This window comes from Papaver somniferum, unplaced genomic scaffold (genome assembly GCF_003573695.1).
Source record: "Papaver somniferum cultivar HN1 unplaced genomic scaffold, ASM357369v1 unplaced-scaffold_137, whole genome shotgun sequence".
Classification (NCBI taxonomy): domain Eukaryota; kingdom Viridiplantae; phylum Streptophyta; class Magnoliopsida; order Ranunculales; family Papaveraceae; genus Papaver; species Papaver somniferum.
The window spans coordinates 8,925,828-8,942,952 of NW_020622934.1; the positions used below are offsets into that span (position 1 = coordinate 8,925,828).

The following is a 17,125-nucleotide window of genomic DNA, read 5'->3' on the forward strand; positions in this document are numbered from 1 at the left end:
TGTGCGTTTGTTGGTGTGAATGTTGTTGTTATTGTTGCGATGGGGATGCCGTGTTTGTTGTAGAAAGAGATTTTTGGAAATTTTTCTGATAGATTGAGATGCTATGAGTACTGTGTTTGAAATGAGGAAAACATGAATATGTGAGATGGTATGAAATTGAGAAATTTAGAGGTAGAGGGTGCAGAAGTTGTGAATTTTAAGTTTGAAATGAGCTGAATTTAGAGAGAAAAGAATTAGAGTCGTTGGATGATTAATATCAGATGTAGCTGTTGGTGGACGAATAACGAGCCCGCGGATTGAGAAAACCCGTCGGCGGATTAACTAAGACCGCGCGGCTTATGATCAACGGCGCGGTCTAAGACGAGAAGCGCGGCAACTCCAGAACCGCAATGGGTAAACCATTAAATTAGCCCTTTTATTCCCTGATCAAATTGGGGTATACCCAGATTAATGGGGGTATGCCTAATGAGACAAAAACTAGGTCATTTTGAAGTAAAAGAAGCCACCCCTTAACCTTGTATTTTCAAAATGGCTAAATTGCCCCTGCAATGATTAACACTAATTTAGTTGATATGATTAGATTAATTAAATTAGTTACAGTACGCCAGAAATCACCTTTATTGACATGCCAGGTTTGTCGATAATACAGGTTTTTGACCGCCCTCTCCTGTCAGATGGCATTAGAGCTGGCAAACGGACGGGACGGGTCTGGCTTGTGACCAACCCGCGGGTTACGGGTTAATACAAGCCTGAGCTCGCGGGTTGAAATTCTTCACGGGTGGTCATTTATCCCACCCGTGCCCGTCCCGGGTAAAACTCGCGGGTTCACGGGTGCTCACGGGTTAACTAGAAATAAAGAAAACCATAAATTCTCAAAATCGAGAAACGGGTGCTCCTTATTCTTCTTCTTCTTCTCTGCGAGTTTGAGAGAAATCTAGGTTCTGAGATTGACCATCGTAGGGGTTATGTTAAGGATTGACGGTTGGTGGTGGTGTTGATGTTTATCGAGTTCGGGAAGGAAGAAGCTGATGATGTTACTCAGTTAATTAGGGTTTTTAGATTGGAGTTGGGAACTGAATGAAATTGATAGTAATCGAGTGATGATAGATGAAGAACAAAGGGGTTCTCATTTAATTGATGTTTTGGTGTTAGTAGGATTACGAATTTGAAGACTAGGGTTTCTGCTATTTTTGAGTTAATCACAGATCGGGAGGAAGGGTTGTTTTAGATGGTGCAGTTGCTTATTATGGATGCGTATTGAGTAGGTTGAATGAATTAGGTTAGAATTGCTGATGAAGTCAAGTTTCAAGTGAAGAAATTTATGGTGGTGATCGATTTCAAGATTTGAGATGATAATTCTAGGGTTCAGTGGAGATGAATTAGGGAAATAGCAATTCAGAGGACGCTAATGCTTGGGTAAGCCTCTAAGTTGATTTAATTTTAGTTTCTGAATCGAGTTGTTTCAATTATCGAGTTTTGTTGGTACTAATGGAACTAAGGCTTGAGTTTGGGATGGAGTGGAGCTGCATGTATTTGTAGTTAGAGTTATGTTGATGTTTAGTGATGGGTTCATGTGTATGTGAAATTGAAAGATGGGTCTGAGGTAATTTTATCTGTTACGATTGTTTCTGAGATATGAAATTCAGAGAAGAAGAAGCCATAGGAATTGTGGGTTTGAATCAAGAGTTCAGGGAAGAATCAAGATGGGTTCATAGTCATTGTCAAGGAATTGAAGGAGTTGTCGATGTTGTGAGGATGAAATGGGTTTAATCGGTTGCAGAAGGAGATTCGATTGGTGGTGTTGTTGATACTGCAGCTCAGTTCAAGAACGAGATTTCAGAGAATCAAATTAGTGGTGTTGATATGAGGAACTCAGTGGGAAGAAGAACAATGGATGGGGGAGGTAGTGATTGATTGTTGCTGTCGAAGAAGAGGCTGGAGCCTGGATCTGTTGCTGTTTCTGCAGTAGCGTGTTAACCATGCTATACTTCTTCATTGCAGAGCGGCCTTCTTCCATCTGACAATGTAAATAAGCACGATTCATCCTTTCACGGTTCTACAAACACAACTTCTGTGCATCCTTCAATTGATGGTACACTTCCAACCGGTGGACACTTTCAGACTGTGGTTACTCAAGCAAACTCAAATGTTGGGAAAGAAGGCTTTGAGCCAATGGTAGAGGGTGCAGATGGTTTGCTGGCACAAGACAGTTTCGGAAGGTGGATGAACTACGTGATGACCGAATCCCCAGGTTCATTAGACAATCCATCGGGTGGATCCTCGATTTCAAATGGTTATGGATCGAATATAAATGGGGAAGTGGATCATCATCACTCCTCTATGCATAAACAAGTTTTCACCATTACTGAAATTTCACCTACATGGGCTTTTTCATCTGAAGAAACAAAGGTGTTTTTCCTCATTCCATTCAGTATTTTGGTTTCGCCACTCCCTGGTAGTATATGGAAATCTCATTAGTCATCTTACTTACATTGTGTTTTTTAATGACTATGACTTTCACAGGTCATAGTGATCGGATATTTTAATGGAGGACCATCACATCTTGCCGATTCGGATTTACTTATGATATTAGGTGACGAATGTATTCCAGCTGAAATGATTCAACACGGGGTATATCGGTGCAAGGCTTTACCACATTCTCCTGGGTTGGTAAACCTACATTTGAGCATGGATGGTCAAACTCCTATTATCCAAGTTTTGAGTTTTGAGTATCGCTCTCCTTCAGTGGTAAATGAGGTGGCTTCACCTAACGATGAACCTAGCAGGAATGAATTCCAGATTCAGATTAGGCTTGCACATCTGCTCTTCTCATCAAGCAACAGCCTGAGCATCCTATCAAACAAGGCATCTCCAATTGTGTTAAAGGAAGCAAAAAAGTTTGCACACTCAACCTCATCCATTATCAAAGATTGGGACTATTTGATTAAGTCAGCTATGAACAATGATATCTCATTTCAACAGGCGCAAAAAAGTTTGTTTGAGATCACTTTGAAGAACAAATTACATGAGTGGCTTTTGGAAAGAGTAATTGAGGGGTTAAAGATCAGTGCTCGTGATCATCAAGGTCTTGGGATAATTCATTTGTGTGCAATTTTAGGTTATACTTGGGTTGTTCGACCGTTTTCACGTTCTGGCCTCTCCTTGGATTTCCGCGACTCTCGTGGATGGACGGCTTTGCATTACGCTGCACACTTTGGAAGGTATGGTTATCCTATTCTAGTAAATCGGACGCTCCACCTGTAGTTTTTCTATCACGATGGGCTGACTAGTCTTTGCCTCTTCAAATTAAATATGTTTCACAGTGATTTCTATAAATACAACAACCTATAGGCTATAGCTATAGATGAATTATCTGAAGATTCTGAACACATTATTTTTGTGGTAGCTTTGATATATTGATCTCAAACCAAGGTATTACCTCACCAGAATTTGGTTTTCATCTGTGGATCTTAATTTTCAGGGAAGAAATGGTTGCAGGCGGGAATGAAATTACGGGTTTACGGGCCAGCCGCGGGTTTCACAATACGGGCCGGGTTAACCCGTTTCTTCACAAGCCACTAATTATACAACCCGCACCCGTCTTGTTTAGTTACCATCCGGGACGGGTGCGGGTTTTCACGGGAGGGGACGGGCCAACCCGCGGGTTTTGGCTTGGTTTGCCAGCTCTAGATGGCATGTCATATTTTAAGGTGTCAAAAACCTTATTTGATGGTAACCTACTGTCAATAAAAATTAATGATAAACTACAGGCCATGCTTGTCAATAATTTTTGACAGGCATTGCTTGTCAATCAATTCAAATTTGACTTATTAGCCTGTAAATTATTCTTATATAAATAATTTCTTATTGCCTAATTAGTAATTAAAAGAAACATTAAGACATTCTTAACTTCAAAATAAATTTCCATAAATCGTAAATGTTTAACCTCAAACGGATTCTTCGTCCAAACAACATCCAACAAGACGACATAAGAAAAGAACACAATAGGAGTAAATTCATTCAAAACTACAGTGCTAAAGTCTAAAACTACAGTGACATGGTTCATTACCGATAAGGTTGAACACTTCCTTTCGGCCAATTGATCACCTGCCCAAGCATAATATCACCAAGAGTTCCATCTTCATCATATAATTCTGCATCTCTGTCAAATATTTCTTCAACACTTACGCTATACGCATGCTCCATTGGGGAAGCAGCATTACTGAAAGTTCCCAAAGCAATGGTTCTCCCTCTGAAGTTTTTGATGAAGCAGTTGCTAGCAGCAGGCAGGTTGGACTCATCAGGAGCCTAGATGCAGCAATATCAAAAAAAAAAAAAAGGTTCAGCAATACTAAATAAGGTGAATGCTAAGATGTACGAGTCAGAAAGTATTAACTAGTCGGATCTCTACTGTAGTTACTAGCAATAACTAATTCAAAGTGACCTGCACAAGGTGATTTCTCACATAACCAGGAAATTTCTATACCGATGAAGTATTGTCACGACAAACTAAACATGAATTTCCAGGTAAATAGCCTATCTTTCTATAGGATACCAACTTTATCAATGTTCATCAAAATTCCAATCTAATGTGAGCGAATGACAAACATGGAATCACCCTTACATCTTTGTTTATGCTTTTCCAGATTGTTTATGAAATTAAGAAATTACTTTCTAAGATTTAATATTGATTGTACCTGATTAGACATCGATGATGATGAAATACATCTTTGCACGAGTGTCCCAACTTGTGTTTGGAGTAAATCGATATCAGACCGCATACTTCTGTTTTCTTGTTATACTTTACGAAGAGTCTCTCTACTTAATGCCGAAGCACGCATCTGGGTCTTGGTAACACCTCCTCCCATTCCTCGTACATGACCTTTTTGATCACGCCCACATGACTGAGAACGAGACATTAAAAGTAAGGAAGTAAGGGTACTCCGTTCACCAGTGGAGAAGATTAAAATTCACAAAAGATATACTAATTATGTTCTTAATTACCTTAGCAATAGCATCATTGTCTATATCATTCTGACCTTTTGGATCAGCATCTACGAGTTCTTTAATTTTCCTCTACAATATCAAAAATAATCTAGATGTAACTACATACAGAAAGAATTACTTTTCCAATAGTCTGATAGAGAAATTTGAGTTCTCTATTCATGCAAGGACAAAGCCACATACAAAATCATAAGAATTTGATTAGTCTTACAATTTTTAACATCAGAGGCGGATGTGGATGCATCTGATCATTTATGGTCTTGGTTACATGGGTTGTCGCAAACACCACACATCTGTTAATTTCACCCGTTGGACTCTCTTTTTCCTGCAATTAATGACAAACAAACACATTATTTATCGAACCAAAGAATGAATCATGATTGATCTCATTATCGACTACAATTCAGATTGTTGCTAATTTATTATGAGCTGTAGAAACACTCTTCCATCCAAGTAAACAGTGGGACTCATGATGCATATAACGTTGTGCTGCAATGCTGGAGACGAAATGAAAAATGCACGAGGTTTCATATCTCTGTTATCTTAAAAAGTGGGATGGCAGAACAGAGTAGAAATGAACCCTTTGTGGTTCCTAAACCCTTATGGACTGGGAATACGTTACTCTAATGAAAAGTGTCCAACAACTGAGTAAGTAATTCAGACAAGAAAAGGTAGCAAAAATAAAACATAAGGGAAGATATGTAGTAATTTACCAGGTCGTATATTGTGCGAGAAATTCCTTTCTTGCCACATGATTGTAGTAGCTCAACAGCTTCTCTAGCGTTTTTACCAGCTGCACGACGTTTCTTATCCTCATCGGTATTGAAGAAATCAACAAAACTTTCCCAATCTTCTCTTTTTGCAATTAAGCGTTCAAGCATATTTCTTTTCATCTCGGCAATAGTGTCATACTTATCCAACACACGTCGAAGCTGATGCTTCCAGTTTCTCCAAGAAACATTAGCCTTTGTCGGTATGTTAGGCTTATAAATTTCAGTTACCTCGTACTTAACCTGCAAATTAAAAATTATAATATAGGCAAATTAAATTTCAGCAACCTCATACTTAACCTTCCATTTTATCATGTATTGATCATAAAAATTATAAAGGCAAATCAAATAAGAACAATTCACTCACAGCGACGTTGTTCCATATATCGTCTTTGATGCTTTCTGAAACAACCGTCCAAGAATCAATTGCAGGATGACAATGTGCCCCTACTATCTTTCCAATTTTTGTCACAAATTGTTCTGAACCGATATCACAAGGGCGCCCATATTTGTCGAATATAATCTGCTTGCGGTTTCCTAATGAATGAAGTGTTCAAACATTACAATATTTTCATATACCAACTGATAAGAAAACAATTAGTTTGTAAGCTACAATATGTGAGTATTTACCTGGTAGCCTAGAAGTGCTTCCATAACTATCTGCGGTATGGTCTTCATGGCTAGACTTGTTATGAGAGTCATTTTCTCTTATGCGGCCTTCAACAGCTTCATGTTCCCCAGTACTAGATTGACATCTGCTACCTGACATCATTAAACTGAGTAACCAAATGCGTCAGATATTGCAGAGAGTAACTATTAAACCATCCATAAACATACCACCAAAATGTACCACAAATACAACCTCAAAATAAATTTTTTATTAAAATGTAGACGATAGGGCTTCATCGGCAGCTCCAGAGAAAACAAAAGGATTTTGATAAGCATTGACATCAGGAGTTGACTTTTTGGAGCCTCTAAAACAATCTGCCAAGTATCCCTTGTATCATCTTTGCAGTAGAAAACCTGAGAAGCTTGAGAAGCATGGATAAAGGGCTCATCTTCTACATTTGTATTTCGTTTGAACCTAGCAAAATTGACACAGACTACGTTGGTTTCTGGATCCACTTCACACCCATTAAGCTTGTGCGTACCCAATCACAGTAAAATACTAGACAACCGGCATGGTTTACCAACTGCATCACTAGGATATGGCCCTTCACTGTCAGCTACCTCATCTGTGGAAGTGTTACGTTTTCGTTTATTGCATTTGTAGTTAACTGTAGGGAACTGCTCCATGCAATGTCTCATTCCTTCACCTATGTCATACTGTTCAGATATAGTCCCCTCTATATATGTCTTGTTCCGTCCATACCCTTTATATATTCTCATCATCCTAGATTAACACAAGTAAATATCAGCCAACAGAAAATAATAGAGGGTATAAACAGAAAATAACAGATTTGAAGCAAACAAACATTTTAATGTTACCTCTCAACAGGATACATCCATCTAAATCGAACAGGTCCACAAAGTAAAACTTCTTCGGCCAAGTGAACAACAAGATGTATCATCGAAACAAAAAATGGAGGGAAGTAAATCTCAAAAACACATAATGCCTCCACAAGGTGTTGATGGATACTGATGAGCTCTGCTCGAACTACCACCTTTGAGCATAAGATCTTGAAGAATAAAGATACATTTAAGATCACAGCACGTAATGGTTTGACATCTTTAAAAGCATACTCCAGGACCACGGGTAAATGAGGATGTGATAATCATGAGACTTCATTTTTCTGAATTGGAGTTGCTGCAAATCCACCTTATGTTTCCAGTTCCCGCTATACCCAATTGGAACCTTTAACTTGCTTAACGTTTGAAAAATTAATTGTTTCTCTGATGTTGATAAATCAAAGGGAGCATCTGGTGGAATTTGTTTGCCATTAGGATCCATCCACAAATTTCTCTTTATCTTCAACCTTTTCAGATCTTGACGAGCAGCAACTCCATCTTTATTGTATGAACCTTTCACATTCAATATAGTTCCGAATAAAATTTCAGTGAAGTTCTTCTCCACATGCATCACATCCAAATTGTGGCGAACATACAATTCCTGCAATTATAAATGAAACAGACAAAACAAAGGAGCTTGAGTTCTTGTATGAATAGATGTCATATGCAGGTAAGGAAAACAAAGCCAGTGAAAATAAAAAATAACAAACTTAAATTACCTTCCAGTATGGCAAATCAAAGAAAATTGATCTCTTGGACCATGGAGTTCCATTCCTCTTCCCACCAGTTAGCTTTCCAAAAGAAGTTTTCATTGACTCCATCTTACTCAATAATTCTTCACCAGTCAAACGTATGGGAGCCTTGTTATGTTCTTCTTTGCCATTAAAATTTGAATTTTGCAATCTATAAGGATGTTTAGAATCCCTTAGAAACCTTCTATGACCCATTGTTGATGGTGGTTTTTAGCTTAGGGTTAAAATCGTAAAACCTTGCATCTGATGTGACGTCACTCTGCAAGGAAACGAAGCCATGAGTGTTAACCTCTCCGCTGGCATATTCATTGAACCGTTCAATATATTTACATGAAATTTATCCAGACTGGCGAATATAGCAACCATCCCAGATATTTTGTAAATTTTGGCGCCTCGCCTATATTCACTTAATATAAGTTCCTTTGAATACCTTATATGCTATGTTTTCCGGCTGAACCCTTAATGTTGATATGGCATGACGATTTGTTTTCACTCGCAGCAGAGTAGCACGAATCTCCAAATATCAAGGATAAGGTCTTTGCATAAAGCATTCAATAAGAAAAGCATGTTGTTCTCTGGCAATGAACTTAAAAGAACACTGTGCCAACACATAGAATTCAATCAATTGTCCTGACTAACTTGCAGAAGTTAGGGTTTCGCGCCTCGCGCAGTATACCAGACCTTGCTTGTCAAAATTAAGTCTAGGTAAACTAGGTAATTAATCTGTCATGGATTAGCAGGTGCAAAAACTCGCCCAGAATCAGAAAACCAGGGAGCCGCAGCAGCAAAGGGAGGCGTGGCCATGCCTTAGTCCAGCTGGCGCCACTTGCCATTGACCACGCCCCATCCTAAACCGGCCCTATTTTCCTCAACCAATCAGGTCGCTTTAAACTCGCCACACGCACATAAGTTGTGGCTGGGCCCATACTTGCGGGCCCCACTTCCCATCGACCAATCAGGTCGCTCTAAAGCCGCCACACTTTCACCAAAAGTGTAGCCGCGCCTTATGTTTGGCCGGCCCCTTTTCTTGGCCAATCAAGTCGCTCTAAACTTGCCACCGTACATTAAAGGCCAAACGCACCTGCCGCGCCACCATACTAACTGGCAAGCCAAACGCGCCCTTTCATAACAACATATTAATCGGCATGCCAACATGCCACTCTGCCGCAGTAACATGCCACCAGCCACTTTAGCCTTGGACACGCTTCCAAGCCCTAATTTTTACCACGGCGCCAAAACCTAGCCTTGGCCACGCCGTCAAGTCCTAATTCTTACCACGGCGTCAAAATCTAGCCTTGGCCACTCCGCCAAGCCCTAACTTTGGCCACGGCACCAAATCCTAGCCTTGGCCATACCACCAAGCCACAGGCGTGGCCATGCCACAACGTCACCATGCCATGCCACACGCACTAATTAGGGCTTGGACGTGCCAAACCCTAATTTTGGAAAAATTGCTACGCCAACCAAACCAAATAATGTTTCCTAGAGCGGTGGGATTGATGTGGTAACAGGGCCAGTGTTGCCAGAGCCATATTTGGGTCTAACACCAATATGCCAAAACAGCTGCCACGGCTACACCATCGGCATGCCGCTATGCCACGGCCATACCACTGGAAATGCCGATATGCCACGACCACACCCCTCGCATGCCGCTACGCCACGGCCACGCCACTGGCATGCCACTATGTCGTGGCTATGCCAGGCGCTACTAATGCCAATGGCGCCACTTTGCTATACGACAAGATATGGCCATAATCAACGGCCATCCTTCCTCATGAGATGCAATCTCAGCCATCCAAGTTCGCCACCAAACTGACGGACTTGTGGTGAGTTTCAGGCGACCAGCTGCCTAAATCTAGTGGCCATGGCTACACCAGGCGCCACTTGCATCAACGTGCCACTGGCATGCGCGAGCCATGCCAACCATGCCACATTGCCATTGGCGTATACCAAAACGCTACTGCGCCATTATCAGGCGCCAATACAAGGTAGCCATAATCAACGGATACCCTCCGTCATGAGATTCGATCTCAGCCACACAAGTTCGCCACCGAATTGACAAACTTGTGGCAAGTTTTAGGCGACTAGCCAGCCTTACATGATATTTTCCTGCGGTAAGTACCTTGACTTTGACTTACCACACGTATCAAAGTGCTACAAGTTTTCCACGAAAACACTCGAGACATCAAACATGTCACAAACTGGGGGATGCTCATAAGGGTATTGGTCTGGTGGTTTACAGCGTGCGGCGTGCAATGCGCCCGTTACAAGAAAGTGTCATGAAGTGGGACAATTAGTGGTAGTAAAAGTAACGGTGTAAACAATTTATTTCCTTCATCATGGAAGCGTAATGTCTGCCGGTTACACGAATTCACTTCCTTCATCATGGAAGCATAACGTCTGACAGTTATATGTTATCCTATTCTTCCACCACTCAATCGTTTCCGCTTCCTACAGGACCAGGGTACGTTTCAATATGACTTGTATAAATAGGCTTCACCTATTCTCACCAAACAACAAGTTTTGGCCGGCAACAATACAGTATCTAGAAATCACCTGGTAGCTTTCCATTCGGCTAGCCAGTTCTACTTTCAGATACAAGTCATAAAAAACCACACCTTCGGAATCAACTATGTGGTCTCAACACTCTCTTCGCTTGCCTCCCTAAAACCAACCCTTCTCCTTCACTTTGTGACCGAAGCAAGCCTGGAACGGACATTTCTTGATTTAGGCCAGGATTGTACAGATTGATCTCTCGAATCAAAAGTACTCCCGTGCAGTACATTGTTTAGGATTTAGATTCGTTTCTCATCCACATACCCAAAATTATCAAATTCAGCAGGAACGGTTTTCACCCACAAACACCCATGTAAACAAATTTACGCCCATATTTTAACCACTGTGAATCAATTTGTTCACTACATACAGGACAAACATATTCTCCCGCAGTCCTACAACCTGAAACATGTGCATAAGCTGGAAAGTCATGCATACACCACATCAGCAATACTTTCATGGTAAAGTCAGACTTCATTTTAGCATCATATGTTGTGCTTCCCACTGACCACAACTCCTTAAGCTCCTCAATCAATGGTTGTAGATAAACATCGATGTTGTGTTCAGGATCATATGGACCAGGAATTAACAAAGTTAACATGGTAAAGTCTTGTGACATATAGAGAGACGTAGGGATATTGTATGGAACGAGCATGGCATGCCAGCAACTATGTGGATCATTCGTTCCAAAAGGATTAAAACCATCGGTTGCAAGACCTAGGCGAACATTCCTTGTTTCATCGGCAAATGATGGCCACAATCTGTCAACCTTCTTCCAAGATGGAGAATCCACCGGGTGTCTCATGTGAGTATTATAATTTTCTACACGACTATGCCATGACATTTCCTTGGCTATCCAAGGTATACTATACATACGCTGCAATCTCTTAGTTACTGAGAAATACCTAAGCTTCTTCACTGGCACATTCTTGCTAACTGGTTTTGAAGGGTCATGGGGTTTCCACCTACTTACATTGCAGTTTGGACAACTATCCCTATCTGCATTTTCTCTCCAATAGAGTATGTAATCATTAGGACAAGCATGGATAATCTCATAACTCATTCTATATGGTTTAATAATAGCAGTTGCCTTCTGACAATTTTCTGGCAGAGTGCACCCATCTGGCAAAACCTTCTTCATAAATTGTAAAAGCTCAGTGAAAAGAGCTTCAGACCCCTTATGCCTAGATTTTATGCTCAATAGCTCAACTACTGAGGAAAGTTTTGTATGCTGACCATCACAGTCAGGATATAAAGGTTGCATTGCATCTTCCACATTCTTATTGATGTTATTATCGACTTGGGTATTATCTAGAACATGAGCATCGTTTTGCTGATCAGATTCATCTAGCATGTCGTCGAGATCATTAGGATGGATGCGTCCAAGTGTGTCGTTGGACAGGTCCATCATTCTCGGGAGTGCAGATTCAGAATGATCAGCAGTTGATGAACTAGGAACCTGTGCATTAGAACTCATCCTAGGAAGACGTTCTCCATGATTAACCCAAAATCTATATGACTTGTCAACGCCATTCAAAAATAAGTCCTCTGAAACCTTTTTTAAGCTGAGCTACTTGTAGTTACGACACTTGTTGCATGGACAGAAACATTCATTCTCGCCTAAGTTATCTTTTACGAATTGAATAAAAGATATCATGCCATTAATATATTCATCTGAGAATCGAGGTGCGTCCATCCAGTCTTTACTAGGAGGTATATCAGACATCTACCAGTTGCATATACACAAAAGTAATCACTAAAAACATATGCAGTTAAAAAATAGGACCATCTATAGTTGCTCTGCTAGATTTAGTTAACATGTTATTTCCAGCTAACTAAAAAGGTGAGGCGCATACAAAGCATTAAACTACATTATTAAGTATACAAACTAGATTTAAATTGCTCAATTTTTACTGGATAAACTATAGAGAAGCTCACACTAACATAAATTCTAAAGGAACATGGCCTACATTACATAAGCAGATGAAGATTTTTCACAAAAAGTAAGACACAGGAACAATTAAAATAGACAGTTTAGCAGATATACCTGTTGATAACAGCATCAACATGAATTTCACCCTTCAAAGAATCACAAAAACTCAATAACCACATTTTACAGACAAATTCAAGAATCTCCCCCATTTAGCAGTAAACTCTAACAACTAAGCGGTTCATACATAATTACCAAACAATCAAATTACGTTTACAGCTAATGTCATCTAATCAAATTACGTTTACAGCTAAGAATATCTTAGGAGCTAAATGATTAATCTGAGTATATTCAATTAATCTGAAGAAATTAACCTGCAAGGTATATGATGTACAAGTGAATCCAACAAGTTGCTGATTCAATTTGATGCAAGTCCGGTGTACCCTTTATATCATTCAAATCCATGTGTTTCAATTTTACTGAAAAATTAGTGCATCTGAATAATAAGTTAGCAGAAATTATAACTTTAAATGTACCATTATTGTAATAAGATGATCATAAAAATTCCCATTGAACTACTACTATTTAGTTTGCTATTTCTAAACCCATAGAACCCTAGATTTACTAGACCTTCTTTGATTGTTAAAACTGAAAGAAATATGGAATGACTGAGCACAAAGAATACCTCAAATCTCCTATCCGCAAATCCAGCGACACTAGATGATTTCACAGGATTGAATAATTCGTAGGTAAAGCAGAAGAAGATTGAAATCGAGATGAAGATTGTATCAGATCTGAGATGAGAATCCGCCGAACAAAATCGAAATCTAAACTGTATCAGATCAGAATTAACCCCCTACTGAATCAAACCCCTAAATGTAATCTGAGTTAAACCAAAATCTAGGTCTTCATTTTCTTCGTTTTTTCTAAGGAAGTCGAAAGAGAGAGAGAGAGATAAATTGATAGATGAAATCGAGGAGAAAACACTTAATCTGATAATTGAATGCCCCGTAAAAAATGATGCCTGGTAGGGCCTGACTAATTTATCCTATTTTGATAGACATGGCCCTTACAAAATGAATTGACAGGGTAACCTTGTCAAATTCATCGAAGGTGCCCTGTCAAAAATACCAAGTTTTGGTGTAGTGTTAGATTAGTTAGTTGATTTATATGAGTGGATTTGGAAATAATTGAGAGTAAGAAAGAGTATCAAGTAGTAGAGGAGGTTTTGGGGGGGAAGTTAAGGTTTTTGAGAAATTTGTGATATGAGTGATGATAAGCACGAAAGTGCGACGCATTTTCACCCATAACTACATTAGCTGAGACTCTTTTTTATCACTAATACACTTTATTTGTAAGTATTTTTCGGAAATAAACATTTTTGGAAAAATCGGCTCGAAAAGTTGTTAAAGGCGCCCCGGAGGACACGTGTTATTTACTCTCACTTTCGGATAAGGGGCAGTCGATGCTATTTACACCCCAGTGTGCACCCCACATGCTATTCAGACCCCGTACATGATAAGGTCACTCCATCCCTAACCTTTTGAAAATCAATTTTGACGGCAAAAGATGATTATCACCTGCGTATTTTTGGAATGAATGTGGAGAAATTTTCTAGTGATTTCCTTGTTGGTTTGGATGCATATGGGCCTGTTTTGATAAACTAGGGATGGTAGTCGGCTTTGTTTCGAAGGTAAAAGGATATATACACGCGTGGAAGAAAACGGATAAAAGTGGGATAACCACGGGTTTTCTTTGCTGTCCCGAGTTTGTTGTGGGTTGGAATCAATCTTCGCTATGTTTGCATGCACTTGGATGAATTAGACTACAATTTGAAACATGTAGGAGATAAAAAGGGAGAAAATAACATCTGCAGACATCAACAGACACTTGGAGAAGGAATATTTGACCGAGAGATAATCACGGGATTTGTTGTATTTTTGGAAGATTTCATGAGATAGCATGGCCATTACTACTTCTGGGACGTTTTTCAGACAAATTGGAGTGTGTCCGTTGTACAAAAACGCGTGAAGATATAAAACAAGGAAGAAAATCCCGTATCTGGCATGAAGAGTAAAAGCATATTATTCAGGAGTTATTACGGTGTTTTCTTGTCGCTGCTGGGTATAAAGAGGGAGTTTGGGCAATATAGAAAGGTGATAGAGGATAGGGGAGCAAACAGAGATCAACAACGTGAGAAATCACGAGCTGCAGAGAGAAGTTTCTGTTGCTGCAAAACTGAAGAACACGAAGAACATCGCCTGTCCTTAGCAGTCGGAAAAGCTGTCGTTCTTCAACAGTGGATGCAATAGTATATTGTAACAGTTTTATTTAAATCTGCAACAGCTAGTTTGAATCCGCAACAGTGCTATTGTAACAGAGAGTTTGTAACTTCCATAAAGCATTGCAAATTCTCTTTTCTTCTTACTAAACACCAATTTGTGTTATAAATACATATTTTGAGTGTGTTTCCAACCTAACGAGCTAAACCCCATCACCGAGACAACGGAGGAAGCCAAATTTCACGAATGAGGTAATTATATTAATTCTTATTATGACTAATTGCACAGTTATTTAATTGAATTATGATTATCATTGAATAGTTGTCATTTCAATTGATGGGTTATGCTTGCTTAAATGTTTTGATATCCCATACTTTAGATTTACAAGCATTACTTTCGAAATCTACTTTAGGCAATGAATTAGAGTCAATGAAATTTTATATTATGAGCTATTATTGTTTAGAATTGGTATTTGAACTGCATGAAATTGAAGTTTGGTGGAATTCCGAGTCCCGATCATCTCTTCATCCTGTGATAATATTTTGTATATATTTTCTTATTTTAATATTTTCTATATTTAAGCCTAAAATCAATCTCAACAAATTTCGAGTGAACGACAACCTTCTTACCACTATATAAAAATTCGATCAAGTGAGATCACTGATTCTTTCCTGATTTTGAAGTGGGGGAGTCTTCTAATTTTCCTCCTACAGATGAGTACTTGTATGATGATCTACCAAATCATGATCAAATGGATTATATGCATGATCCTCACTTTTATTTTCCTCAAACTCAAGATGGGTATGGAAGTGATGAATGTCTTGATCCAAACGTAGAATCTAATGATCAAGAGGAAGAAAATGGAGCTGCAAGTAATCAGGTACACAACTTACGTGGTGAAGATTGCGATTTTTCTATGCAAATGATCGATTTTGTTTTTTTTTTTCCACTTTTGCTGCCCAGTATCGGCAAGGTCGATGATTATCGACCATGCCGACTGTAAGCGTCGACATGTTATATATTACCAAATGCCCCGACTTTTCATGAGCAATGTTTGGTCGGTTAGGTCGAAAATTTGAACCCTGCCGACTATAAGATTTTTTCAATACAGGAGACGTGATTTGAAAATGTTTAAGCTAGCAGTGTTGGGATTACGTCGACCCTGCCGACTATAGTTTGGTCGACACTGTGTTATTCTTCGACCATGCCGGATGTTCTTTAGTCGTTGTTGTTTTATATATCGACCATGCCGACTATTGTAGTACATATCAACTAACTTGTGATATATTATAAATTGCATTGGTACCGATGACGGATCATCCTCAAGCTCATAATGTTAGGGGTCCTGATACTTCCGCACATTATGCTAATGATTTGGAATGGAAGGAAAAAGACGACGCGGTCAAGTGGGTTATTGAGAAAACAAAAGAGAAGATGTGCGTTCTAGTGAAAAACACCCAACAAAAAGATTCGCGGTTTGAAATGGTATGTGAGTGTAGTGGGTCACCGGACGCAAGTCACAAGAGAAAGAGTTATGTATATGATAAGAAGACGACTAGGGTGTATAAGACGAAGTCAAAGAAGTGTGGATTACCCATTCAAGATTATTTTTTGGAGGAACAAAGACACCGATAACATGTGGAGAATGAATATATTTGATGTTGGTTGGCATAACCATAAAGATCCGGAAAGTATTGTTGGGCACTCCCAAGTTACCAAGTTGAAACAGCACGAGTTCGAAAAAGTAAGAACAAGTTGGGGAATTAAACCAAGCAAGCTCCTTAGTAAGTTCAAGAGGGATAACAAGAATAACCTTTCTTCATTGACTACAATTTATGCGGCCAAAACAACTATCAAAAAGAATTGAATGGGATGGAAGAAAGGTAATTAAAGAATCATAATGGTTTGCACAAAAATACAACTACACGGTGAGACACCATGGGTCATTGGAGGGGAAGGTGGATCATATTTTTCTTGCGCATCCCGATATGATTCAATTGGCCCAGTGCTTTTACCAAGTTTTGTTCATGGATTGTACTTATAAGACGAATAGGTACAACATTCCTTTGTTGAACATTGTAGTACAAACCTCGGATAAGCAATCATTCACGGTAGCATGGTTTTTTATGGATCGTGAGAATGATGATAGCTATATTTGAGCATTGGAAACTTTGAAGCTTCTCTACCACGAATATGAGACTTCCGGGTTGTAGTGACCTACAATGAGCAAGCAATAATGAACGCCGTGAGGATAGTTTTTCCCAATGCAAAAAATTTGCTTTGCACTTGGCATATACAATGCAATCTTAAAAATAATTGTAG

At 39.4% G+C, this 17,125-nt stretch overlaps 2 protein-coding genes across 6 annotated transcripts; one reads left to right on the forward strand and one right to left on the reverse strand.

Annotated features, from left to right (window-relative positions):
• Positions 1-1,592: 1,592 nt before the first annotated feature.
• Positions 1,593-3,826, forward strand: LOC113334565 (calmodulin-binding transcription activator 6-like). The gene is made up of 6 exons (XM_026580793.1): positions 1,593-1,603; positions 1,647-1,764; positions 2,002-2,409; positions 2,524-3,221; positions 3,482-3,516; positions 3,798-3,826. Exons 1-6 carry the CDS (start codon positions 1,593-1,595, stop codon positions 3,824-3,826), a joined length of 1,299 nt encoding a protein of 432 aa, XP_026436578.1.
• Positions 3,827-3,902: 76 nt separating this feature from the next.
• On the reverse strand, positions 3,903-13,604 carry LOC113334514. 5 transcript variants are annotated; one of them, XM_026580746.1, is made up of 12 exons: positions 13,207-13,529; positions 12,896-13,000; positions 8,003-8,294; positions 7,263-7,884; positions 6,637-7,167; positions 6,405-6,550; positions 6,142-6,311; positions 5,718-6,017; positions 5,216-5,329; positions 5,005-5,076; positions 4,698-4,904; positions 3,903-4,308 (listed from the first exon to the last, which is right to left on the reverse strand). In XM_026580746.1, exons 5-11 carry the CDS (start codon positions 6,723-6,725, stop codon positions 4,797-4,799), a joined length of 999 nt encoding a protein of 332 aa, XP_026436531.1. In that variant the 5' UTR covers positions 6,726-7,167; positions 7,263-7,884; positions 8,003-8,294; positions 12,896-13,000; positions 13,207-13,529; the 3' UTR covers positions 3,903-4,308; positions 4,698-4,796. The 5 variants fall into 5 exon arrangements, with proteins under 5 accessions (XP_026436531.1, XP_026436533.1, XP_026436532.1 ...); XM_026580748.1 differs by lacking the exon at positions 12,896-13,000; XM_026580747.1 differs by lacking the exons at positions 12,896-13,000; positions 13,207-13,529 and adding an exon at positions 8,466-8,527.
• Between the last annotated feature and the right edge of the window lie 3,521 nt (positions 13,605-17,125).

Coding starts and splice junctions, on each gene's coding strand:
- LOC113334565 (XM_026580793.1), top strand. Junction 2,410..2,523: donor TTTCATCTGAAGAAACAAAG/GTGTTTTTCCTC, acceptor TGACTTTCACAG/GTCATAGTGATCGGATATTT. Junction 3,517..3,797: donor AGGCGGGAATGAAATTACGG/GTTTACGGGCCA, acceptor AATTTTTGACAG/GCATTGCTTGTCAATCAATT.
- LOC113334514 (XM_026580745.1), bottom strand. CDS start 12,068: ATGAGTTCTAATGCACAGGTTCCTAGTTCATCAACTGCTGATCATTCT.